Below are 27,060 nucleotides of genomic sequence, written 5' to 3'. Positions count from 1 at the left end.
GATATTTTAGGTATTACATTAATTTTTTGTATTTCATAATTGTTTTTTGAGGTTTTGGATATATATTATGCTATATATTAGATTTTTAGATATCACATTATATTTATTTGGTTGTATTAAAAAGATATATTTTTGTCACAGATGTTCATGTATATTTTGATTTTTTGTATATTTTAGTGTTTTTGAGTTATTCTAATATATTTTGTTTGGTTCTTTGTATTTATAAATTTTAAAAGTTTCCAATATATCTTTGAGTTTTAGGTTTTTTGATTTTTTAAGATTTTGGAGGTAGATTTGGGTTTTGATTATATTTTGGATTGTATTTTTAATTTATAAAATTTTAAAATATCTCGGATTTTAGATAAATTTTTGGGCTGCAAAGTAATTTCGAGATTTTTTTATACGTAGTAGCTGGCTCAGTAAAAACTAGATATATGACGTTTGATTCCTTAGAAAATATACATGTGATATTTGATTCAACGTGTTGACTAATATTATTTCAGTCAAAACTAATTTTGGCTTAAATTTGATAGTTTTATAGTTTACTAATATTAAACCGTTCTATCAATATATTATATATTTAGCATAGTTTTATATTTATGGTAATAAAATATATTAACTTATCAATTTAAAATAATTGTATCATATTTAGTTCAATATAATGGTTTTATTTTAAATCGATAGATATTCTTAACAAATATATAAACTATGATAGAAAATTATTATTTTCATTTTAAAAAATTTAAGTGAATACATATATATATATATATATATATATATATAAAGTTTCATTACTAATTAAAAATTAGTGAAAGTATTTATATTCAATTTTAGACAATTAAGATTTTGTTATAATATTTTCAACATATTTGTTATAATTTTAAATATATATATATTTAAATAAAAGATATTATCATTAAAGTAGTTAATTTTTTTTATATATTATTAGCATTAGAAAATTTTATTTAAATTCTTTAAAAGATGATCCAAATAAAAATATCACACACATAAAAGAAATAATGATTTATCTTTTAGTAGAATTGATATGTTAAAATCATTCATTGACCGAGTTGCAAAACGGTTATCTAAGTAGAGGGTATTCAAATAAATTTAGAAGTGGAATACGAGGTGAGCCGAATTTGAAGCCTTTGGACCCGTTTTGTTTCTCTATTATTTTCCTTTTTCTTCTTCCTCCCGTGAGCCGTTTCATTTTCGCTCGTCCTTCCTCCAGATTTTTTTTGTTTTTAATTTTTCTCTCGGTTTCAGGTAATGTTAAGATTCTTCATTGTGTATTTCTAATATCCAATTGTACCTAGATCTCATATATACCTCATTCGATTCTACACTCAATTCCCCATGAGCTGTGTTTATCATCATTTCATATCTGTCTAATCGCGCAATCTTCAACCTGCGACACATGTTTTTTTCATTTCTGTCTATATTATTTTATTTGAAAATTGTTTAAGAGATTCTCGTTCTAAGATTTGATTTTGTCTTTCAGAGATTGTTCTTTGTACATAATTTTAATTATATTACATAGACATAATCATTACAAGACTGATCTCGACTCGTCTCAGTGTCTTTGGTAATAAAAATGATGTTCTGAAGAAATTTTAAAAAAAAAGTTCAGATCCTTTTGTTCTGCAGAAAGGTAGCAAAATGGCTGACGGTGAAGACATTCAACCTCTTGTCTGCGACAACGGAACTGGAATGGTTAAGGTATGTCCATTTGGTCCTATGAAACAATGCATCATTTAGTTTCTGTCTCAGAATCATGCCTCTGTTAATTAACTTAGGCTGGTTTTGCTGGTGATGATGCACCTCGAGCTGTGTTTCCCAGCATCGTGGGCCGTCCTCGTCACACCGGAGTGATGGTTGGTATGGGACAAAAAGATGCTTACGTTGGCGACGAAGCTCAATCCAAACGTGGTATTCTAACTCTCAAGTACCCTATTGAACACGGTATTGTCAACAACTGGGACGACATGGAGAAGATTTGGCATCATACTTTCTACAACGAGCTTCGTGTTGCACCTGAGGAGCATCCCATTTTGTTGACTGAAGCACCTCTTAACCCGAAAGCTAACCGTGAGAAGATGACTCAGATCATGTTTGAGACTTTCAATGCTCCGGCTATGTATGTGGCTATTCAGGCTGTGCTTTCCCTTTACGCCAGTGGTCGTACAACCGGTGAGTGTAGCAGTCCTAATGCTATAAAGCTTGAAGCTTTGTACTAGCCCTATTTTAGTTATTTTGGTTTATTCTGGTCGGGCATTTTGATTTTGGTCAGTTTGCTTTGCCGCAATATACGAAAATTCGGGTTGGTTTGGTTTTTGGTTAATTTTGGTTTAAAAATTTTACCGAAAATAACCAATTTTTTTTTTCAGTTAGATAGTGCTTAAAATTTTTAAAACGCTCAAATGTTTTTGGTAAATTCGGTTATTTTTGGTTAATTTTGATTAATTCGGTTCAATATTCTTTTTGAAAACTTAACTAATCGAGAACCGAACCGAAATATTTTTCAAAAGATTTCCAATAGTTTGGTTCAAATACGCATGCTACTTTGTACATTCTGAAGAGTATAAAGCTTTTGTTTGATTATGGTATGTGTGTTGACAGGTATCGTGCTCGACTCTGGAGATGGCGTGAGCCACACGGTTCCTATCTACGAGGGTTATGCACTTCCACATGCCATCCTACGTCTTGATCTCGCGGGTCGTGACCTCACGGACGCGTTCATGAAGATCCTAACCGAGCGTGGCTACTCTTTCACCACCACAGCAGAGCGTGAAATCGTCAGAGACATCAAGGAGAAGCTCTGCTACATTGCTCTTGACTACGAGCAGGAGCTAGAGACATCCAAAACTAGCTCATCCGTTGAGAAGAACTACGAGATGCCTGATGGACAAGTGATCACCATCGGTGCTGAACGGTTCCGTTGTCCTGAGGTCCTTTACCAGCCGTCTATGATTGGTATGGAGAATCCAGGTATCCATGAAACAACCTATAACTCCATAATGAAGTGTGATGTCGACATCAGAAAGGACTTGTATGGTAACATTGTGCTTAGTGGTGGAACCACAATGTTCCCGGGGATTGCTGATAGAATGAGCAAAGAGATCACTGCTTTGGCTCCAAGCAGCATGAAGATCAAAGTTGTTGCTCCTCCTGAGAGGAAATACTCTGTCTGGATGGAGGGTCTATCTTGGCCTCACTCAGTACCTTCCAGCAGGTACACACCTAAACCATCTAAGTTGAATCCCAATCAGTCTCTAACTATACCCTGACTAAATCATGATGTTTTGTCTTAATGTGTGCAGATGTGGATCGCAAAGGCAGAGTATGATGAGTCAGGCCCATCCATTGTTCACAGGAAGTGCTTCTAAGCTCAAAATTCATCATTTTTCTGAAAAGAAGTGGTTATGCTGCTCTTTGTTTTTTTTTTCTTTTATGTTCTTTTTTTTTTGAAATTCTGGCATAAGACATTTTCAAGGATTTATTTTCTTAATTCTTTTTTAGTTTCAACCGTCTTTTTGGTGAATAAAAGACTTCTATGATTATCATAAAGAAATTTGTTTCAAGTTCTCTCTGTTTTATCCTTTTATCAGTTAAAGTAGTAGTAAACTATACAAAGTTTTGCAGCAGTGAGGCAATGGCTACATTGGAGACACCAAATGATTAAAGAAGATAAACCAAAGATACAATAAAAGCTGAGTTAAGAAACCAAAAAGTCTGATTAACATTGGAGACACCAAATGAAACAAAAAGAAACTCAAAGCAAAAAGCTTACATTACATGACACAACAAAGAGGAGAGGACATCTCTTAGTAGTAGGTGTTTTCATGGTTTGGTTCAGGTTTCAGGGCCGGTCTAGCCTCTGTCTGCAACCCATGTTCTGTTCAAGAAACTTGGTGAGTCTGATATGCTTAGAGGTCCACTGATCAGCCAGTTTCTGCTCCTTGGCCTCGGCGTCTCTCCTCAAACCGACAAGCTGTTCTCTATACTCTCCTTCAATCTTCTCCATTGCCATCTTCTGCTCTTCCCTCAAAGCCTTCATCTTCGCCTCAATCTCCTCCATCTTCTCCCTTTGTCTAGACGTCTTCTCTGACTCTAGCTGCAGCTCCAGCCTCCTTAGCCTCCAAGCGGCTTCCTTCTTATGCTCTGCCCAAGCTCTGTGTCCTTCCTCCAACTCTCTACAACACTCCATCAGCTCTGACATGAACACACTCTCATTACTACTACCGCCACAAGACGGTATCATACTCCCTAGCACATGACTCTCTCCTCCACCTCCCCTCTCAGGCTGCTGCTGCAGCCATGGTATAGGCGGTTGAGGCGCAGCTGCAGCCACGGAGGAAGGTGACAAAGTGAGAGTCACCGAGGGAGGTCTCACAACAACATTGTTCCCGTTGTTAGGAGTAGCTAACCAAGGTGGGATCACATGATTAGAAGGAGGTGCCTGTTGATCAGAATGTAGAAACCCTCCGTTCGAATTAGCCATAGCCGCAGCAGCAGCAACAGGAACAGAGCCAATGCTGTTGGAACGTTCTTTCACAAGCTTCTCAGCGAAACTCTCGAGAATCCTATCGTACTTGCTCTCGTCGATAGGCTCAACTCTCTTGTTACTCTCTTTCTCCTCTCTCTGCTGCTTCTCCTTGAACACTTCCCACCACTTCCCTAACCGCTTCGCCGTCCTCCCTGGAACCTCGGCGGCGATCTTCTTCCACTTGTTGCCGTGTTTCTCCTGCAAACGGATCACAAGCCTCTGCTCTTCCTCGGTCAACGACCCTTTCTTGATCCCTGGTTTAAGGTAGTTCTTCCACCTCTCTAGACAAGATTTTGCGTCACGGTTCAAAGGTTTGTTCATACGGTCGGAGACGAGATGCCATTCTCTAGGACCGAACTGTCTGACGTAGGCGCGTAGCAATGCATCTTCTTCACCACTCCAACGTTGCCTCTCCTTCATCTCCTGTTCCTCCACACATCACTCCTTCCCATCTCAACACCATCCCTTCTTCATCTGCGTTAATTTTCCAAAAATTAAAAAAGATCAGAACTTTAAAATCGAAAAACAGAGCAACCCATCTACAATCTTTCTAAACAGAGAGATCTGACACTCAAGAACCATCAAAGAGATGAGAAAAGACAAACACTTTAACAATGTTGAAACTAAAACAGAGGAGTTAATGGTTTAAACCTAAACAGAGGAGTTAATTGCTGAAGCCAAAACAGAGGAGTTAATTATTGAAACCAAAACAGAGGAGTTAATTGCTGAAGCCAAAACAAAGGAGTTAATTGTTGAAAACAAAAACAGAGGAGTTAATGTAAACCTCAGAACACTATTAGCGTTACACTATTCAAGAATAAAGAGAGTGTGCAAGGAGGAAAAAAAATTGCTCACAAGATTATCTTGAAAAGGAGAATCAGAGCAACTTCTTCCATTCACAGTCACAGAAATGGTTCTGTCTTGAACTTTTATCTCGTCGTCGGCCAAGTGGGAAGAGAGAACACGAAGAGATCACAGGGAGAAGCTTTAAAAACACAGATAGCGTACTACACGGATTAGACCACAGAGACGGTAATAAGAAAAAGAAAAACTAATTAAAAGGAGAAAAAGGTTTATGGACTGGGACACTGACGTTTCTTCTTTTTACGAACAAGTGGTGAAAAAACTCTCTGACAGTGGCGCGTGGAGGAAAAAATTAATATTCCATTAGTTTGTTTGCTAGATATGATCTTTTTTTGTTTTGTTTTGTTTTACATTGGGATCTCAAATTCGTTTTCAGTAACATTAAAATAAACATAAGTCAAATTTGATGCTTACAAATTTGATTCAATATAGTATCTATGATAAAATTATTTTCAGAAAATGTTTAAAAGATTGTCATCAATTTTTTTTTTGTTTTTGATCTATTTTAATAAAACTGATATATATTCATATTTATTTATAATTTTTTAAATTTTTTTAAAAAATTGGATCACAGAATTAAAGAATTTGTTTCAAAAAAAATTAAAGAAACTATTCCAGACTTGTTAAGCATATCTATAGATTTGGGAAATTTTCTATGATTTATGTTGCTTAAAATGTAGATTTGTTTTCAGTAATGTATTAATCTGGTAAATATACTTAATTTCTTTATTTAATACATATAAGAGCCATATGTTTTAGAAACTATGTAGATCTTTCAAACAAAAAATAATAATTTTTAAAATAAAATTTTAATTAATAAACTTAATGTTTTTTGACAAAATTATTCAATATTTACTGGTGTAAAATATTTGTTATATAAGCAAAACCGTTTTCTTTACATTTTAAATTGGTTTTGTTGGCTTTTTTTTTTTACATTAAATTGGTTTTGTTGGCTAAAAACAGGATTTGACGTATGAGTAATTGTGGTTGAGATGGACACGTATCAGAAAAGGAGATGGTATCTTTTGCAAAAGCATGTAAAAACAGTAATGGTCCCTATAAACCCTACCAAGAAATCCTTTTCTTTGTTCCATCACATCCGATTACCACTACTCAACACTACTTGTGTTTGCTACCATGCACACCAAACTCTTCGGCGTAATTTAGAAACTCCTAGTGCTATAATCAGGCAGACAAAACTTTCACTCTTTTATGATTGATTCAGTCACTCTCTACCACCCCCAATTATCTTGTAGCTTATACAAATTAGGCAACCACATACATATTAAAGTATGACGTCACTAGGTGCTTAGTAGTCACAGCCAATTTTATAAACCGAGTTGAGCATTTACTACCTTGTAACTTCTTTCCAATTTCTTGAATGATATTTTGAAAGTTGCAGCTTTTTTTTTTTTTTAACACACTGAAAGTTGCAGCTAGTTTACATTTCTAGAGTTTCAACTGTCGCGCCAAGCCCTGGCAAAAACGACTAGAAGTCAAATAATTTTATGTAACCCAAATATCTATTGGTCTAACAGGATTTTCACCTAATTGTCGATCAAACTTTGGTTTAGGAATATAGGTAGTTGACAAAAAAAACAGCAATCATGATTTTGATCAAAAAAAAAAAAACAACCACATGGTTGGTTGATTTTACCAAAACAAGAACAATATGTTTGGTAGGAACTAGTGGAGTAGTGGTGTGGTAGGCCTTGGATGGGTTACGCATGCTTCTAGTTGCATATACTGAGATATGATTAATTACATATATTGGTCGAGAGTTGATAATCTTTGTGACTCATATCACGGTCGAGATTATGAAACGAACACGAATTCATGATAGAGAGATAAAGCTTGAGGTTTTTTTTTTTTTGAAAAAGGGCTTTCAATCTTGAGCTTGAAGATGGAGTTCGTTAAATAAGTAACTTTCTCATTTTTAGTTATTTAATCAATGATTGCAATTATATATAATTGAACTAACTAAACCGAATAGATAAATTGAACCACCTAATGGAAAACGACTCAGTTTATAACTGGAAATTCAATATGCACACATCAGTTCGAATCTTCTTTGATGAAAGCTGGTTGCGTTTTGTTAGAGGTTAGATTGTCTGATCATACATACTAATTAAATACAAAATTTCTTGAGAGTAAATCCAAAACTCATTTGGTACACACGTTGAAATCGTTTGATAGTTTTTGTCTTCTGCAAATATAATTTTGAACCGTAAAGCGCATTTCCATCACAATTTGAATAATTCATATAGTTTACAAGATTGAAGACAAATCATAAGTGTACTATTCCAAATAATGGTATGGTACATACCCTTTTGACAAAATAATATCACCGGCACGAACTCTTTTGGTACCATAACAAAATCCAAAAACTGGCAAACATTTGTATTCGACTCCAAGTTTTTTTTTTATAAATTTTTATTCAAATGTTTTAGTATCTTCTATTAGACACATAGTTGTCTCACATCGGTAGTTGGAAGGGATCCTTAGTAGTATATAAGGTGGATGGACCACTCCTCTTATCACCAATTGGTTTTAAGTGTGAAGCCCATCAAGTTTAACATGGTATCAGAGTCCGATCCACGCAGTCCAACCCGATCCACATCGGTCTGGCCCAAAGTTGGCCCATCGATCCTTGCCCGAGCATTTCGAGATTGATGCTCAAAGAACCATCATCTCGAGGGGGCGTATTAGACACATAGTTGTCCCACATCGGTAGTTGGAAGGGATCCTTAGTAGTATATAAGGTGGATGGACCACTCCTCTTATCACCAATTGGTTTTAAGTGTGAAGCCCGTGGAGCTTAACATCTTCTTTGTGATTTATTTGTGTACACATGCAAATAAGAGTTTGTAAATAGTGAACCTAAGAAGTTCTCGTTCACAAACGAATACTGCGTAGCAATATCTTCTACAAGTTGTAGACTTCAATTTTTTTTCTTTTTCTTGCATTCAATTAGTTATTGCTAGTTTTTTTATTTATTTGGATTTCTATTATTATCCAGCAGCAGCACTAACACATACTACTAGACAATATGTCCTAGTTTCCTACTCAATTTATGAATTTTATTTTGAAACCACTTAGAAGCACAATTCGTTACTTATGCCTCTAAAGACCTAAACAAATCCAAGCATAATTGTTTAATTCGTGGAGAAATATTATTAATAAAAATAATAGTATAAATATAGGGTTATATTATAGAATGTGAAACAGAGCAAAAGCAGTAAATAATAAAGTAAATGCTGATGGAATCAGAGAAAAGTGTTAAGAAATAATAGTGAGGGATGAGATGACATGACATATGAGTTGTCAAATTGAGGCAGATCCTTTCTCTGATCTTCCCTCTGCCATCTCTTGCCTTTTACCTCATGTGCTCCATCCCCTCCGGCTTTTTCTCTCTTTTTTTCTGTATTTTCTTTTATTTCCTCTTTTTACTATTTATGATAAATTTTCCATATAACTTCTTCTAATCATGACAAAAGTATTATTTTCCATTTGGATTGGAAAACCAAATTTGTCTTTAGTGTTTGTAAAACTTATTTTATTTGGTTAAGTAACTTAAGTTATCTATGTTTCTTCAACAGTTAAGCTAACAGTTATATATAAACTAGTATATTCATGTTTACGTTCATTAATGTGGTAAAAATGAAATTTCCCCAAACTTCATTTGATTATGATTGTAACTGGCTTAAATTCTTAGTGTAATATACTTTGAACTTGATTTTGGTTCTTTTGTATATGTGTGTCCTTGTAGAGTATGTATTCGCATGTATGTATATCTTTTTTACTCTATATAAATATTTGTACGAAGTGTTCAGAACAATTATTGGTAAACTGATCTATAATGAATGAGATGACGTAAACTAGGAAAGACTTGTCGATGAAATGTATATAGAAAGACATGTTAAACTTGAGGTAGACTGTCATTTTCGTAGCTGAATATTGATGGAAGATTGCACGGTAAGTGATGAAATCAGATGTATATGATGATAGAGATGAATGCATTATCGAAAATTTTCCTTGTTATATTATAAAGTAACTGGAGTAGAGAAATGATCCAAATAATTTTTATGTATTTTTTTTTTGAAAATAATTTTTATGTATTTTGCTATGTATTATTGAAAGACTGATAAGAGTAAGAACATGGAAGGAAGAAAAAATCCATTTATTGTGGTTAATACTTTTTAAAAATCTATGGAATGTTAGCCGATGTGTTTTTTTAAAGAGCAGAATTTTGAAATAAGAGTGTGTATTTATGCATAATTTTTTCTTCTAAAAATATTAGTTAATGATGTTACAATGACACTTCTGGTACACTAGTGACTAGTTTAAATATTGTAGACCACATATGTCCAATATTTATCCGACTTATATGATGCTACCGCCATAATTGACACTTCTTTGGATTGCTCACAATCATTCGTTAATTTTCCGGTGACTGTCATCTAAAGACATCTACATATAAAGGAAATTACTTTGTACATCTACCTGTATTATTGAAAACGCAATTCATAAAAAATGTCTTTACGAGAGGAAAGTATTTTGTGCATATACCTGTTATTGAATACACAATTCATAAATACGTCTCTGCACAGTCCTCGTAAAACATGTTTTACACATGTACAACATGAAACAATTAACAATGTACTTGTAAACACACATAAAATTCATTTGCATACTTCTAGCTTGAGCTTCGTGGGAAAACTGATTGAATAGTGGATTCAACGAATCTGGATCATCCTGATGATTCAACAAACAATGTAACTTTAGTTAAAAAATTAAAAAAACAAACAATGTAACAATGCTAAGTAGTAAGTAGTAAACAATGAACGTTAAAGTAAAGCATGGCATCTACTATAAATCACAAGCACAATCAGTTAAATCACATCAAATATGCTATCAGTCATTAATCCACATCCCTTTTCACATGATAGTTCATTCTTACATCTTCTCTCCATAGTCAGTAAATAACTCACTTGGGCCAAAAACCCTTTACAATCACAACCTTCATAAAAACTAGTCACTTTTCTCGACTCTAAGCACACATGTGACATGACACATACTTGCATTAGTCCCAAACTATTTTGAAATCTAAAGTTTGGAAGTTGAAGAATATAGAATTTCAGATTCCATAACACTACAGAAAAACTTGGCCCAATGGCCCATTACATATTGTTCGGTGGATCACGGTCCATCCGACTCGACATAGACTGGTTCCACCTCCTAACTCTTTAGCTTTTTTTTTTTGAACACTCTAGCTTATTAGCAGAAAAATGTCACCAACAAAATCATAAAAATGAAAATACACAAGAAACAAATCACTCATAGTTGCAATTCGCAAACACAAAAAAAAAAAAAAATCTTCTCAAGCCACCGTAAACCTAGGGTCATTTCAGAGAATAGCCCTCTCTATTAAGCTATATATAATTTGATTTATGCGATAAGAAAAAGTTAACTAAACTTCAATACCTCACACAAACAAATTTCTGTTGTCCAGAATTCAACCTAGTCTAAACCAAAGTATAGTTGAGAATCGTAAAAGCCGGAAAATCAAACAAAGTGAACCGGATTAAACAAAAAAGGCCAATACAGTCACGTATGGTTTTCTCATTTCGTGTATATTTGTCTCTTCGTCAATACAAGCATAAGGTATGTTTTTCTTTGCCATTACCTATATGCATGTATGTATATCAATCTGAACAAGATTTGGTTCACTCTCTATGGTGAACTTTTAAATTCACCATCTCTCTAATAACCAATCAAAGTGTCAACTAGATTAATGATTAAAAAATATTAAATAATTTTTTCAAAAACCAAAATAATTAAAAAAATAAATAGTGTCAATTTTAATAATGTTAATGTCACTATCTAATCCATAAACTCAAACTCTAAACCCTAAATCCAAATTCTAAACCCTAAATTCTAAATTATAAACCCAAATTCTATACCCTAAACCCAAATTTTAAACCCTAAACCAAACCATAAATCATAAACCCAAAAACCTGAACTCTAAACCTAAACCTATACCCTAAACCCAAATCCTAGATTCTAAACCCAAAACGTAAATACAAACCCCAAACCTTATACCCTAAATATTTAGATTAGTATTGATGTTGTTCTTTTGAAATTTAAGGTTAAGAATTAAAGTTTGGATTTAGAGTTCATAGTTTAGGTTACGGTCTAGGGTTTGAGTTTAGGGTTTATGATTTGGGTTTAGAGTCTAAGATTTGGTTTTAGGGTATACGGTTTGAGTTTAGGGTATAGTTTTGGGTTTAGGGTTCAGATTTTTTGGTTTATGATTTATGATTTGGATTTAAGGTTTAATATTTAGGTTTAATGTATAGAGTTTGAGTTTATAATTTAAAATTTAGGGTTTGAGTTTTGGGTTTAGGGTATAGAATTTGAGTTTAGGGATTAAATAGTGACATTAATATTATTAAATATGATATTATTTTTTTTTAAAATTATTTTATCATTAATCTAGTTAACACTTTGATTAGTTATTAGAGAGGTGGTGAATTTAAAGATTCAGCATGGAGAATGAATCCAATTCTTTGTCTATCTTTTTAGCCGCGGCGGAGGTTAACAAACATGAATGGATTTTCCTATCTGTTTATATATTCTTGTGTGATCATCATCTTATAGATGAACCAAACGAATCGAGCATCACATTAAGAGCATGTGGGTAGACGAGGTCAACATCATAAATATATTATTTTTTGCAGCAGATATATATTGTTTTTTTTTTTGAAACACCTATTTATGTTGTTTATTTATGTTTCTTTCTGAATAATAATAAAGTTGTTTAAACTGATGAGACAGAGCCGCAAAGGTTGATTGACAGCCTCTTTAGTCATCGTGTTACATGAGCTGATGAGCATGTGGGAGTGTCTATGATAGCTACACTTCTATTTTCCATGTGAGTTGTAAGTTTAGCGGTCCGACTATATAACTGAAAAAAATTATCAATAGAAAAGATATTAAACTATTTACACATACTATATATAACAAATCGTTTGTATAAGAACATGGGAAAATTAGGGAAGAGCACAACGTTAAATATAATTAACCCTAGACAAGGATCGGGCTTAAAAGATGTATAATCTTTCAAATATTTCTTAAGCTTTTTAGTTCCAACTCAAAAGCTCAAAACAAGTATGTAATGGCTATTTTTACCACAAATTAGACTAATCGACTATACAAACATACTATTTCAAAACATATGAGATTAACTACAGTCCTAAAACTCTGACTCTTCTCTTCTATCTTATCGAGGATTGTCTTAAGTTCAATTCCATGGCACATAGGGTGAGGGATGTCATCACATGAGTTGAGAGTTAAGTTTGATTAAATATGTTTAGTGAATAGATCAGGGACCAACGAAGTCCGAGATCTCATTTATATTAAAAGTAAATCGGGATCAAGAATGAGGTTATAGATGCAAGTTTGGTTACTGAATCGAGCTTGTTATATAATGAATATCAAAGTTGATAGTTTATCTCTTTAATTTTTTTGTCTAGAAGCTCTGAGAAAGAAAAATCGGTTTCCCCTTGTGTCAACTATCCTTCCTTTTATAAACAAAGTGTGCTTTGAATATAAAAAAGACAACTCGTCGTCCTTGAAGCTGACTTCATATATCTGATCATGTCAAGTGTAAGTCATATATTTCATGCGACATGAAAGCAACTCGCCCCATTCTGGGACATTAAATGTCAGTCAGACTGTATCATCCGTACTTGTTGTTCGATCATGCACAATTCCCTTCGAGTATGGAGTTGAATTCAAAACGTCATTGTCATATTTTGTTTTTTAGTGTTCCCGGTCTTCCTGGTTTTGTGTCAAACCTCCTAATTTCATAAATTCATTTAAAACTATGCCGGATATTGATGAGGGTGTGAAATCCACTTCCAAACAACATGTATCGTTTGGATCAACGGTAACAATACAAACTCTCTAGCATATCATCTGTAATCCATGTGACTTCGAAGTTTAGTTAGTATTTGCCTGCAATCCCTTTGAAATGTTTTCTACAAAATGCTTTTTTTTACCTAAGCTATTTACTAGTAGGCTCTATGTGCTTTAAAATAAGTTACAGCTTGAGAAGTCCATACTATATATTATCAAATTCATAATGTACTTAAATTGATGGCATCCGCTATTTCAAAATACAACTAAAAGCGACCTTCTCTTTCTGTCACACTGTTAACGATAGGCCGAATATATGAATAAATTTTACTGCAGACACCAGTAAGAACTCAGAAGAATCGAATCTTGTTAGCGCAAGTTGTAGAATCGTCACATGTTGCGTTACAATGGGCCAATGGCTAATCTCTTGTGTCTTGATTGTTCTAGCGGGTGCTGAATAGTTTAAAAGCTATATACCATGGTGATGTAATTATTACTCCAATCTTCAGAAAATTAAAGAGAAAATTTATAAAACACATATAAAAATGTTTAAGGAAAAAATCACTCCAAAGATCAAGCTAAGGAGATAAACAATCATATGCATTCAAACAAAGTGCCATAAGTTCTTTGCAGTCATTGCTGAAATGTATACATGCTTAACCTACCTAGGACAAGTTATATCCGGCCTTTACCGTCAACACATGCTCGGTTTATATAATTAGACGCCCATAAACCACTATACTTTAAAAAAAAAAAATTATGCCTAAAAACTTTACATAAAAGTTGGCATATAAAACTGATATTTTGTAGGCTTTAGGCTAGGGTTACCCCTGCCTATGTATGTTGCAATCGTATCATAAATACGAGAAGGGTCAAAAGTTGATGGCATTGCATAGCATCATCGATAAGAAATATACTAGATACTATAAGATGATTGATGATGACACTATTTTGACCTAATCAAATTATTAAGTTAGAAAAGAAGTAGTACATGGCCGATTGGCCGTTGTGTATGCTCTCCTCATTAGCATTATTCTAATTAAGAAAGCAATTTGTTTACATTTAAGGTTTAGAATTCCTAAAAAAGTAGTACTGAAAGTTTAAAACTTTATTACATCGTTTAAAACTTTATTACATCGTAGTTGGAGAAAACCTATAAAAATCCCACTAAATGTGTAGTTGTGTACTGCTATTTTTAAAAATGTACTAATCGCAGTTTAAAAAAGGAGAGTTGCAAGCTTTAAATACTGTAATGACGACACGTGGCAATCAACCAACCGATAAAGAAAAGCACATTTTCGCTAATGTCAAATGAAGCACGACGACAGGTCCCCACAAAAAAACCTCTTTATTAAAGATTTAAAGATCAACGGCTACGATTCGTTACCCTACCTCGTATAAAAACTTTTTAATTTAAAAAAAATAAAAATGCATTTATTCTGATTCCGCAGTCCCCTTCCACCTTATAAAAGGACTTTAGTTTTTTTTTTCCTTGACATAAGAAAAATGCAATTTAATCAATTTAGTGCAAACTTAAGTTGATTTTTATAATGTGGTTCAGTGAGATGTAATTAAATTCAGTATATACTATAAGTATTAATATTCTTAAAAGTCAGTCAACACCAAAATAATTTTCTTAAAATTTTAACTAAAACAATTTAAATCGATTTAAACAACCATAAAGTAAATCAGTTTATATTGATATACTAAATTTAAATAATTTTGTTTGATTTTATTTTTTTATACTTATCTTTTTATTTCGTAAAAATAATTTTATTAATAAACTTAAAACATTGAAATGCTTAATAGGAATATAAGATATACAAATAATTTCTTAAACGTTAATAAGTATAATCATGAGATAAAGTAAATTTTGTAATTAGTACCGTAATAAAGAAACAAATAAATGTTAAAAAAGATTAAAAATATAAAATGCATATATTCGATTCCTCTTTTCTCTCTTCTGGTCCCCTCCACGCTCTACTACTCTCCTCCTCGTCTCCTTCCATAGTCATCACCTCACCTCACCTCTTCACCGGATTCAAACTTAATTACCTCTCTCAAACAACAACAACAATAATCCAAATGATTACCGATCCATCCCCGGTTGATCTGACCCGTTTACCCGATCAACCATCATCCCTAACACTCTTCGACGGTTACAACTACAACCACCACCACCCCCTCTCCAACAACAACCAAAACGCCTTCGCGACGATGACGTCATCGGAGGAAGATCCCGCCGACGAGTTCGACTTCTCCGACGCCGTTCTAGGTTACATCAGCCAGATTCTGATGGAGGAGGACATGGACGACAGGGTCTGTATGCTGCAGGAGTCTCTCGATCTCGAAGCTGCCGAGCGATCTCTCTACGAGGCGATCGGCAAGAAGTATCCTCCCTCTCCCGAGCGCAGCTCCCCTCCTTACGTCGAGAATCTCGACCACGTCGTCCCCGCCGGCGATCGCACCGGCTTCGGCGGCGGAATCAGGCCTGCGAGCGGCGGCGGAGGTGGATTCACGTTGGATTTTCGGAATCCTCAGAGTCGTTGCTCTCCGGTTCTGAGCGTTCCTCAGTCTCCGTACGGTGTACATGATGATAACAGGGATGATCAGTCCGTGTGGCTGTTTAGGCGTGGGGTTGAAGAAGAAGACGGCGAGAGAAATGAGATGGTTGTGAACTTCAAAGTAAGGAGAAACCCTAACCGCTGCGCCGGCGGAGACGAAGAAGAGAGGTGTAGCAAGCTGCCTGCAGTGTTCTCCGAGACGATATTGAAGTCGGACGTTGTGGATAAGATCTTGGTTCACGTCCCAGGTGAAGAGAGCATGAAGGAGTTCGACGCGTTGCGTGAAGTCTTGAAGAAAGGAGTGGGGAAGAAGAAAGCCTCAGCGCCTCAAGAAGGGAAGAGACGAGCCAGAGGAAGAGGACGAGGGCGCGGAGGAGGAGGAGGAGGGGTGAAGAAAGAAGTTGTGGATTTGAGGAGTCTTTTGATACATTGTGCTCAAGCTGTTGCGGCTGATGACAGCAGGTGCGCAGGGCAGCTGTTGAAGCAGATACGGCAGCATTCGACGCCGTTTGGTGATGGGAACCAGAGGCTGGCTCATTGTTTTGCTAACGGTCTTGAGGCGAGGTTGGCCGGTACAGGGAGCCAGATTTACAAAGGGATTGTGAGTAAACCGAGGTCTGCTGCGGCTGTGCTCAAGGCTCACCAGCTTTTCCTTGCGTGTTGTCCTTTTAGGAAGCTTTCTTATTTCATTACCAACAAGACGATACGAGATCTTGTCGGAAACTCTCCTAGAGTTCATGTTATTGACTTTGGTATCCTCTATGGTTTCCAGTGGCCGACTCTTATTCACCGGTTTTCGATTTATGGGAAACCAAAGGTTCGGGTTACCGGGATTGAGTTTCCTCAGCCGGGGTTTCGACCGGCGCAGCGGGTTGAAGAGACTGGTCAGAGGTTAGCAGCGTATGCTAAACAGTTCGGTGTGCCGTTTGAGTATAAAGCGATTGCTAAGAAGTGGGATGCTGTTAAGCTTGAAGATCTTGATATAGACAGGGATGAGATCACTGTCGTTAACTGTCTGTACAGAGCTGAGAATTTGCATGACGAGTCGGTCAAAGTAGAGAGCTGTAGAGACGCTGTTCTCAGTTTGATAGGGAAGATCAATCCCGATCTTTTCGTCTTCGGCATTGTGAATGGTGCGTACAACGCCCCGTTCTTCGTGACGCGGTTCCGTGAGGCTCTCTTTCATTTCTCCTCGATTTTCGACATGCTTGAGACGATTGTGCCACGGGAAGACGAAGAGAGGATGTTCCTTGAGATGGAGGTCTTTGGGAGAGAGGCGTTGAATGTGATTGCTTGTGAAGGTTGGGAGAGAGTGGAGAGGCCTGAGACGTATAAGCAGTGGCATGTCAGAGCTATGAGGTCAGGGTTGGTGCAAGTTCCATTTGACCAGGATATTATGAAGAAATCACTGCATAAGGTCAACAAATTCTACCACAAGGACTTTGTGATCGATCAAGATAACCGGTGGCTATTGCAAGGCTGGAAGGGGAGAACCGTCATGGCTCTTTCTGTTTGGAAACCAGAGTCCAAGGCTTGACCTTGTGGTAGCATAAGAGGGACCATCCCTTTTATTTTTCTAAATGTACAGCTAAATTCATTTTCTCACTGCCTTGTTAATGCCATCTGCTTTTTTCGAGACATTGTACTGAGACTGTGTCAATCTATTTTGCAGATGAAAAGACTAGAGTGCTGCATCCGAAGAATCACGTTTTGTTGTAAGTCAAACATTTTATGACATACTCAGCTAGGTTCTCCTAACGTTATTCTTGTAGCTAGGGATGATGAGAGCGTTTGTATATTGCTAGCAGAGTTAACTTGTCTTAGATTGTGACACGTATAAGAGGAAGCTTAGAAAATATGGTTTTTGAAAGGAGTTTTTTACTTCTCTAATGTACACACGAGGACCAATGCTACATTGAAATAAGATGTGTTACTCCTTTATTGCTGCTAGTACCATTTCTGGAAAATTATTTAGCTTGGAATCTGCGCTCCTAGTTATTAGTTGTGGTCCCTCATTTCCTATTTGCTAGTTTTTATGATCTCTAAATATATTTCAAAGGCTTTTGATGTTACGTAGAATCTCGGGCAAGACTCCTTGAGATATAGAATAAACCTGTTCAGACACACAAAGAACTCATTCCTCTCAGCGTCTAATCCTACGACTCCGCTACAAGACAGATATGAAAAAACACTAAATTGAGGATCAGAACCAAGTGGTTACTTGAGTGAAAAGCACCTTGAAGCCCCTTTGTTGGAGTGCCTGTTCCTTCGGGCTTTGAGGCCAGGTCATCAAAGTGCTTTTAGTTTTGCCTCCTGACTGCAACGCCTGTTCGAATAGGACACCGTATATTAGGAGAAAAGATTAATGGATGATATAGTAGATGGATCTTTTTTCTTGTCATAGTGAACACACATGAATGCAGACTTCTGCAACATCAGCCCTTGCGATTTCTCTTGTTTCTGCCTCAAGAAGCTCGTCACCTTTCCCCACGAGTAGTTCTCGACTGCCACCTTCCTTGTCCTGCAGACCTGATTCCACCAGGAATTTTTGTAAGATGAGATTCTGTCATTGCATTTTTGCATCGTTTGCAAGTCTTACACTATAGAAGGATACGCTATGATGGTGTATAAGACTTTGATTTAAAAAAGGTTTGATAAACAAATTGTTTCCTATTTTCTGATTAAGTTCCTTTTCCCTCTTGAATTTGGTTTCATAATGCCATTTGACTTTAGTATTGGTGAAGCCGACCTCAAAATCATCGACTATATAAATATATGATTCTACAGACAGCGTGACATAGACATCCAACATTCTTCTCCGAACAATCTGCACTTCCTAATAATCTCTTAGACGAAGAAAATAATAACAAATTAGTTAAGATGAATAAAGAGGTTTTAAATTTACTGATAACTCTAGGTGCGGTGGCTGCAGTGCTTCTAAGCGTGTGGGTATGCGCTATTGCTTGCACTAAACCACCAAAGGAGGATAGTAATCTGACAGCTTTCGGTGACTTGGAAAAGGGTAAGACGGCTACACCCGATGTTTCAGGTTTGGCGGTTTCCTCAGATTCTGTCACGGATGCTGCTGGAACTGGTCACCATCAACAAAAGAATCATCACAAAGGCACTCATCATCATCATAATCATCATCATCAAAGCCTTGGTGGTTACCATCATCATCATGGTGCCAGCAGCTTCACATATCATCATGATCACAACGCCTCCTCCGGTGGCGGTCATCATCATCATTAGATTGTTTATATTATTAACAATTTTCATTGTTTTAAGTAGCATATAAATTGCTTTTGTAGTTGTGGATTTATTTACATTATCTAGATATTTCTGTTTTCAATTTCTATCCTTTTTTTATATTAATTTTCTTTGAACAAATAATTTCTTTGGTGTCGATACGAAACAACTCAACGTCGAGAGAGATTTTCAGCATTAAAGGTCGGTCGTGTTTCTGTAAAACAGGTTTCTTTACGTGCTATACGTAGGTACATAGTTCTGAATACTTGATCAGCCAATTTTCTTTAAACTCAGTTGATTGAAGCAACAACCAACAACTGAATGAAGAGAAAATCTGCTGATCAAGTATTCAGAACTACATGTGCTTAGGGATTCTCAATCACAAGATCTGCTTATACAAATGTAATGTTCTTATAAAGACTGTACATATTATAAACACAGATACAAAAAAACTTAAGCAGACATCTATGCTTTCAGTTACTTTAAGAAGATGATACTCTTGGAATCCAAGTATATAAACTTACCACCAACCCATTATTATTTACTATTAATTCGGATTCAAATATCTCTTATATATTAATTGAGAAACATTATAACATTTTTTTGTATACACATATCATCCCAAGAATAAATCTCAGAAAAATAAGTTGATCTTTCTAAACATATATTATACTTTTTATTAAACTAACCATCAAATTGATTAGTATGTACAAAAAAATATTATTTATTTTTTTCTTAAATAAAAACTACGGAATTAACTACAATGATTAACATATATATATATGACATTAATGATTATGAATAAAAAAGATTTGATAACAAACTTTTTTGTATCATCCTAATTTTGTTTAATTCTAAATTATTAAAAAATAATCAATCACATTAATCATATAAAACTAATATTTTTCTTATATATATTGATACTTTTGAATTTTTAAAACAAAATCCTATAAATGTTAAAAGTCCCGCATTGAATCCAAACCAGATATCTAATCTATTAAAAGTGAAGTACAAATTAAAATTAAACCTTAGTTTTCCTAAATAATTACAAGTCTATGCCACTAGATTTTTTATCATTTAATTATATTTCTAAAGTATCCAAATTTAATTTCCTTATTTTAAACTGAGTTATTTTAACAGATTTTTTGTCTAATGTATCAAAATTATTTAAACTAAGATTATGGAATCTTACCAAATATCTAAACTGATATTTTTTTTAAACGTGATTATAAAAATATCTAAACTGATATTTTTTAAACGTGATTGAAAGAATCGTTTTTAACCAAATATTCTAAGAATAGACTTCCATATTCTCATTATTCACTAAATTACTTTCCAATATATTAAGCAAAAATTACATGTTAAATATTAGGTAAATATTAATTTGTTTTCCTAAATTAAATTTTGATTTAAATACACTTCATTCACTTTTCCATTAAATCAATGTCAAAAATATATATTTTTTATCAGCTTAAAAAGTATTTTTTATTGGACAAACAATTAATAGAAATTATAATATCAACTCTTCATTTAAAAAATATGAACGAGAAAGTATCACCAAATTTGAACCAAAACTGGATAAATATCCAAGCGGATTTATTTTATTCAAATTTATATGTTATATTATTTTATATGTTATATTATTTTTATTTTTAGATTTAGGAATATTTAAAGTATATAAATATTTTTAAAATCTAATCTATTAAAAGTGAAGTACAAATTAAAATTAACCCTTAGTTTTCCTAAATAATTACAAGTCTATGCCACTAGATTTTTTTATCATTTTAATTATATTTCTAAAGTATCCAAATTTAATTTCCTTATTTAAACTGAGTTATTTTAACAGATTTTTTGTCTAATGTATCAAAATTATTTAAACTAAGATTATGGAATCTTACCAAATATCTAAACTGATATTTTTTTAAACGTGATTATAAAAATATCTAAACTGATATTTTTTAAACGTGATTGAAAGAATCGTTTTTAACCAAATATTCTAAGAATAGACTTCCATATTCTCATTATTCACTAAATTACTTTCCAATATATTAAGCAAAAATTACATGTTAAATATTAGGTAAATATTAATTTGTTTTCCTAAATTAAATTTGATTTAAATACACTTCATTCACTTTTCCATTAAATCAATGTCAAAAATATATATTTTTATCAGCTCAAAAAGTATTTTTTATTGGACAAACAATTAATAGAAATTATAATATCAACTCTTCATTTAAAAAATATGAACGAGAAAGTATCACCAAATTTGAACCAAAACTGGATAAATATCCAAGCGGATTTATTTTATTCAAATTTATATGTTATATATTTTTATATGTTATATTATTTTTATTTTAGATTTAGGAATATTTAAAGTATATAAAATATTTTAAAATTCAAAAACAATTTAAACGGGTTATTCAAACCTGTAAAGATCCTAATTAAACCGGGACCAAAATTTATAAACAACCGAATACAGCTGGAATCTTTAAACTCAAAAAACTCAAATCTGAATATATTAATCCAATTCGAGTGAGTATCCAAATATCAACCTTTAACATAGTCAATGTAAAACGATCAAATATAATAAGATACATCATTTAGTATAAAAAAAAAAATAGAAAATTAGTACCCGTGCGGGCGCACGGGTCAAGATCTAGTTATATTATTAAAATACTAGTCAATTCTGTAAGTGTCAAAATGACACTTATTTAGAAATAGAGGGAGTAATATTATTATTTGATCATGTTATCATTAATTATGTGACGATTCGTTGCTCACGTGAATTTATATTTATTATAACACCTTTTTATCTTTATATAGTTATGAGGCAACATCTTTCTCAAAAAGAAAAAAAAGGAAGAATTTATGGCAGCATGTCTGCTCTTGTTTATACTTGAACAAGTGAAACATATTTTGTATTATGTTTGCATTTCAATACCTTATTTATACAAAACATCATATATTCTAGATTAATTAAATATTTCCAGTATGTAAATTGAATTTTCTATTATATTTTCATAATATAATTCGATTATTGGTAAAATTAGAATATGTCTATCCTTTTCATATATCTAATTTTTGGGAAAAAGAAAGTTGAACCATAACAAATCTATCATTTTTTATCCCAAGAGATTATAAGTTTAAACGTCTGAAACTTTTAAATTATAAAACAAATATACTAATAACTATAGATGATTTTTTTAATACTTTAACCTAAATGAAGGTTACAATAGTTGATTAAACAAAAAAAAAACTTGAGACACAAGTTGTTGTCGTGTTTTTTTTTTTTGCTAAAATAGACACAAGTTGTTAGATAGATCTCTTTTAATGCCACTTGCATGTATCCAATAGATCGATTTAAATCAAGATTACAATAGTTGATTAAACAAAAAAAAATTGAGACACAAAGGTGTTAGAGATATCTTTTAAAGTTCACGTGCATGTATCCAATAGATCGATCAAAATCAAGAACCAGTTTAAACCAGACCCACTCAGAGACAAATACTCGAGACATAAACGAACCTAATGTCCCGTTTTGAGTAAGTTGCGCCGTCACTAGAAAAGACGATCGCATCATAACGCCAAAAAGTGAAGCAAAGATTCTTCACACAGTTCTAAGTTTACATCTTTAGCATTGAACTTGCTTCCACCACTTTTTTTTGCTAGTTGTGATGAATCACTGCTATAATTGTGTTTGTGTAACATCTCCAACCTGATTTTGCTTGCATCTTTTGTGTATATGAACCTGCAGGTGTATCACCCATTCTCGGGTTGGCTTTCTATATCAAAGTTATAATGCCTAACACAATATCTTTAGCCAATTGTTACCATGTATTTGATTGAAGAAACAAGATTAAAAATAAATGTATGTAACTCCATTTTATATATTCATGGTTCCAGTTTCTAAAATGAATGACCAAATACAAAAGCTTGATACATAAACAAGATTTGCCATTACCAGTATCTGCTGAGTTATAAAGCTTCGGAGAACTTGCACGAACAAAAAGGTGTTCATTCATAATTACACTCTGAAATGGCAAAAAGAGGACTCTGTGGAATCTTTCATGCTATTGCTCATGATTTCTACAAATTCTCAGGGTATTGTGAGAAAGATGAATCTTTTGAGTGGCACGATTTCACAAATGCTACTTGATTTTCCACTTAAAATGTTCCTCGTTGGATTGAAAGCATCTTCTTGGTTGAGTCTTATATAGAAAGTTATCAAGTGGTATATGCATGCACAACATAAAACAACACGAGCAAAAAGGTCCAAGAAAATGCTTAGATATTAAATTGCTGTCATAAATTTCACTAAATAACATAATCATACATTATACAATGCTGAATATATTTCAATGTAAGTGAAAGAAGTTGAATCCCACAAAGGATAGTTTTACTACTTAACTCAGAAAATGTCAGAAGCATCTGACTCTTCATTGATTTATTCCAGACTTGCACAAATATGCACCCAGATAATAGTTATACATACACAAACAAAAGAGCATAATGGAACAGAGATGATTCCCTAGCTAGTTTACTTGTAAGAGAGGCAACCGTGTTAGCTGTTGTGGTTTTGGATCCTTGGCTGCAAAGGATTCATAGAAGTTGTTTTCGCTGAACATCCGGTTCGCTCCTACAAGGAGTTGTCCCTGTGGGCTTATACTTCTTCGGTTCACCAAATTAAGAGCTAGGGGATAAGGTTCGTTGAGAATAAAATGAGTAATGTTATTTATTATGCTGTGAGGACCAATTTACCATGTATCTATGTTGAATAGTTTCATGAGATTTATCCTCAATGCATCTGGCTTGGCAACAATGATCCTGTTGGAAACTTTCAAGAGATTTCTTGTGTCCTGACATTTCCAAGATTTGTGATACAGATGCTATTTCGTCCTCTGACATGCCTGAAAGATTACAAATGATATCAATTAAACATTGTCATGTTAATGGTCATCATTTCGACCTAAGAGACGTCTTTAAACCAGAGGAACGGTAACGTGTAAGAAAGAGAGAGCTCATGGTCAATTTGCTGGATTATCTCAAATCTGTTTCTTGGTTACATCTCAGCGGCAGTCCTAGCAGAATCTGCTTCTGCATCGTGCAGCTCGTTATTATCACAAGCAGACCTAACAAGTGAAGAGACATGATCTGCGACTTGTTTACTGTTCATATCCTTTAGAGATTCTTGAGTTTGCTTGCAGTGTTTGAAAGCAGATTCTGCATGACCAACACTAATGCTTATAGAAGGATAGAAAAGGTTAAAATAAATTGACTGAAAGATTTAACTCCATTCGACAATATTTTGCAGCTGAAAAATCGGCACCTTCTCTGGCACGATTCTTAGCTTGGGACGTCAGAGCATTCTGAAGTTCATCAAATAACGACGATGTTGTCCAACCCCCGAAGCAAGAAAAATCCACATGAAATTGACAATTTAACATATTCAAATTCACTAAAATAAAAAGAAAGAACTTGACAAAGGCTACATCCTCAGACAAGCATTTGAGTTTGCCTTGTGCAAGCGGACAAATAAATCCCTTGACGCTTGAACCTTCTTTTCATTTCGAGAATGTCCTGGACAAATAAATATTCAGCTAGTGTTACGAAGTTAAACAGCTATTACAACACTAACAATTTCAGCAGAACTTACTGATACCTTGAAAAAATAGTGCAGACAAGAAACTATTGATTGTTAAAAAAACCAAAAGAGCAGTGTATTTTATTGGGACAGACATGAAGAAGCCATATTGAATAGACTCGTAATTTGTTCAGAGAGTTCTGCTTGATAATTGTCTACCACTTTTCTGTTATCCGCACTGAGTGTGTCCTCTCTTCCTGCACAGACAGCACCAGAATAGATTATATATTTAACACTTCACATGATATTGCTAATGAAAAAGGAAGTCAAATTGGTAAACACACAGATCAATTTTTTTGGTTTACCGAAGCATTAGCTTTCTCTAAGCTGGATTATAAATGCAAGCTTGTTGAACCAGAGTTTTTTCTGGCAAAATGTGGAAGTATGTTAGGGACAAATTTGCAAGCATTTGACTAGAGTAAAAATTTAGAAAATACCAGTTTTTTTCTGCTCTGAAATGATGAAATCTTTTCAAGTTATTTTTGGGTTCACCGACCAATAGAAATCAAGTATTTTATAATTAATATCTTTTAAAAATAGAAACAAAATATTGTCAAATTATATTATGTTTTTAAATAAATAAAATGAAAACAAAATAAAACTAATAGTAGTTACAAAAAATGATTTAAGAATATATTTTTAACATTTAAAAAAAAACCCTAAACCCTTGAGTATACTCTAAGCCTTGGATATATGATAAACCTTGGATAATCTTGAACTCTAAACTCTAAACTCTAGTATATGCAAAAAAATTTAGATATTTTAACGCCGTGATGGAAATACTAAACCCTAAAATCCTAAACTGTAAACCCTAAACCCTTGCGTAAACCCTAAATTCTTTTTAGGATTAAAGATTTGGTATTTTTAAGATTTTAGTGTTAATGTTTTAATTTAGAGTTTAGGATTTAGTGTTTTGATGATGGAGTTAAAATATTTTTAATTTTTTTGCATATATTACTATTTTTATTTATTTTTAACATTTTTATTTAAAAACATAATATAATTTGATAATATTTGTTTTTCTTATTTAAAAGATATCAATTGTGAAATGAGTGATTCATATTGGTTGGGGGAATCTTTGGGTTCACTCTAGGGTGAACCCAGAATAAGTCAATCTTTTCTCCTTCATGGCATATTGAGATTCCTCTCCAATTCCTCGTTTGTTTGTGGAAGCAAGCATTTTTGCACGTTTGGCTCAAGTTTTTCTATATAGCATGATAAAAGTATCAGAGCATGTTGATTTAGGCATAGAGCACAAAAGGACATCAAAAGGAATCAACCAATACATCAGTGCTTTCAAGCCTGCTAGTCAGATCAGAGCACGTGACCGGTGTATTTGTCTTGCAACTCCTCAAGTTTCTTGTAAAAGATATATATACATAATCAACTTCAAATGCCATTTCTGACAAATAACAGAAATAACAACTGTGTTTGATCCATTGAGGAAGAAGAAAACAACATTTTGATAATTCTCTATCTGACCACCCATCTGTTCAATCTGTTCAGCCATTTCCTACAAAAGGAGCAAACAAGGGATTATAATAGTAGTACCAAGCTACAATTAATGTCAAATGAACACTGTTCCTTACACTTAAAAAAAAAAAATCTGAATTGTGTTCAGAAAAATACCTTTCTTTCACTCTCCTCTTGATAGTATCTCTATTTTGGCATATAAACACCATTTTTCTTACGGGAAGCATAAGCCTCTAAAAATCATGCAAATAAAACTTATGATTAATAGACAAGCAGAGGATTCAGAGCAGAAGACTTTGTAGCGAATAATATATTTAGCTGTGTGAAGATCTTTATCAAGGTAGATTTCATCATTTTGTGGTTAACGTGCCAAAAAATATATAAAAGAGTACGAACCTGAGTTCTCTGCTTTTCAGTGGCTGGCCTAAGTGGAAAACAAAACAAGGAAAATAAAATAGAGGCTTGAAGTTGATGAATGAGTTTGTTCCTTATATGCTTTGCCCTGTGTGCCTAATCTAGAGTAAGCGTTTCCTCAATACAGTGAACAGCAGGTGAAACTGTTGCTATGATACATGTCTTCGCTCTCCCACCAAGTGAATAAAGTAGAACCTCTATTTATTTACTAAACTCAATTACTACCTATCCAGACCCACTTACCCGATCCAACCCAATCCGGATTTTTAAATTCCTAAATCTTTCATTCTTCTCAAACATTATTCTTAGGCTTTCTATCTCCATTTTTCATCACCACTTAATGCTCTCTCTCATTAATATAAGAAACAAAATTGTTATTCCGTTATAAT

The 27,060-nt window shown here is 33.8% G+C and overlaps 3 protein-coding genes and 1 pseudogene across 4 annotated transcripts; 2 read left to right on the top strand and 2 right to left on the bottom strand.

The window, feature by feature from the left end:
- The first annotated feature begins 1,126 nt into the window (after positions 1 to 1,126).
- Positions 1,127 to 3,584, top strand: LOC108847469 (actin-1). The gene is given in 6 exon segments (XM_018620713.2): positions 1,127 to 1,266; positions 1,648 to 1,719; positions 1,797 to 2,190; positions 2,620 to 3,189; positions 3,192 to 3,232; positions 3,321 to 3,584. Coding segments are annotated over 5 exon segments (1,131 nt in total). The 5' UTR covers positions 1,127 to 1,266; positions 1,648 to 1,659; the 3' UTR covers positions 3,387 to 3,584.
- Positions 3,585 to 3,657: 73 nt separating this feature from the next.
- Positions 3,658 to 5,583, bottom strand: LOC108847471 (transcription factor AS1). The gene is made up of 2 exons (XM_018620715.2): positions 5,402 to 5,583; positions 3,658 to 5,020 (listed from the first exon to the last, which is right to left on the bottom strand). The coding sequence occupies exon 2, from the start codon at positions 4,964 to 4,966 to the stop codon at positions 3,860 to 3,862; it is 1,107 nt and encodes a 368-aa protein (XP_018476217.2). The 5' UTR covers positions 4,967 to 5,020; positions 5,402 to 5,583; the 3' UTR covers positions 3,658 to 3,859.
- Positions 5,584 to 15,282: 9,699 nt separating this feature from the next.
- On the top strand, positions 15,283 to 18,539 carry LOC108844118 (scarecrow-like protein 9). Of its 2 annotated transcripts, XR_008943285.1 has the most exons (3): positions 15,283 to 17,476; positions 17,567 to 17,609; positions 17,972 to 18,539. XR_008943285.1 is itself a non-coding variant. In XM_018617334.2 (2 exons), the coding sequence occupies exon 1, from the start codon at positions 15,416 to 15,418 to the stop codon at positions 17,429 to 17,431; it is 2,016 nt and encodes a 671-aa protein (XP_018472836.2). In that variant the 5' UTR covers positions 15,283 to 15,415; the 3' UTR covers positions 17,432 to 17,476; positions 17,567 to 17,833. The 2 variants fall into 2 exon arrangements, 1 of the variants encoding a protein (XP_018472836.2); XM_018617334.2 differs by lacking the exon at positions 17,972 to 18,539 and having other exon boundaries at positions 17,567 to 17,833.
- Positions 18,540 to 23,675: 5,136 nt separating this feature from the next.
- Positions 23,676 to 26,995, bottom strand: LOC130510035 (kinesin-like protein KIN-5C; annotated as a pseudogene).
- Between the last annotated feature and the right edge of the window lie 65 nt (positions 26,996 to 27,060).

The sequence above is a fragment of the Raphanus sativus genome, chromosome 3 (genome assembly GCF_000801105.2).
Source record: "Raphanus sativus cultivar WK10039 chromosome 3, ASM80110v3, whole genome shotgun sequence".
NCBI classification, from domain to species: Eukaryota; Viridiplantae; Streptophyta; class Magnoliopsida; order Brassicales; family Brassicaceae; genus Raphanus; species Raphanus sativus.
This window is presented reverse-complemented; position numbering and strand designations above follow the sequence as displayed.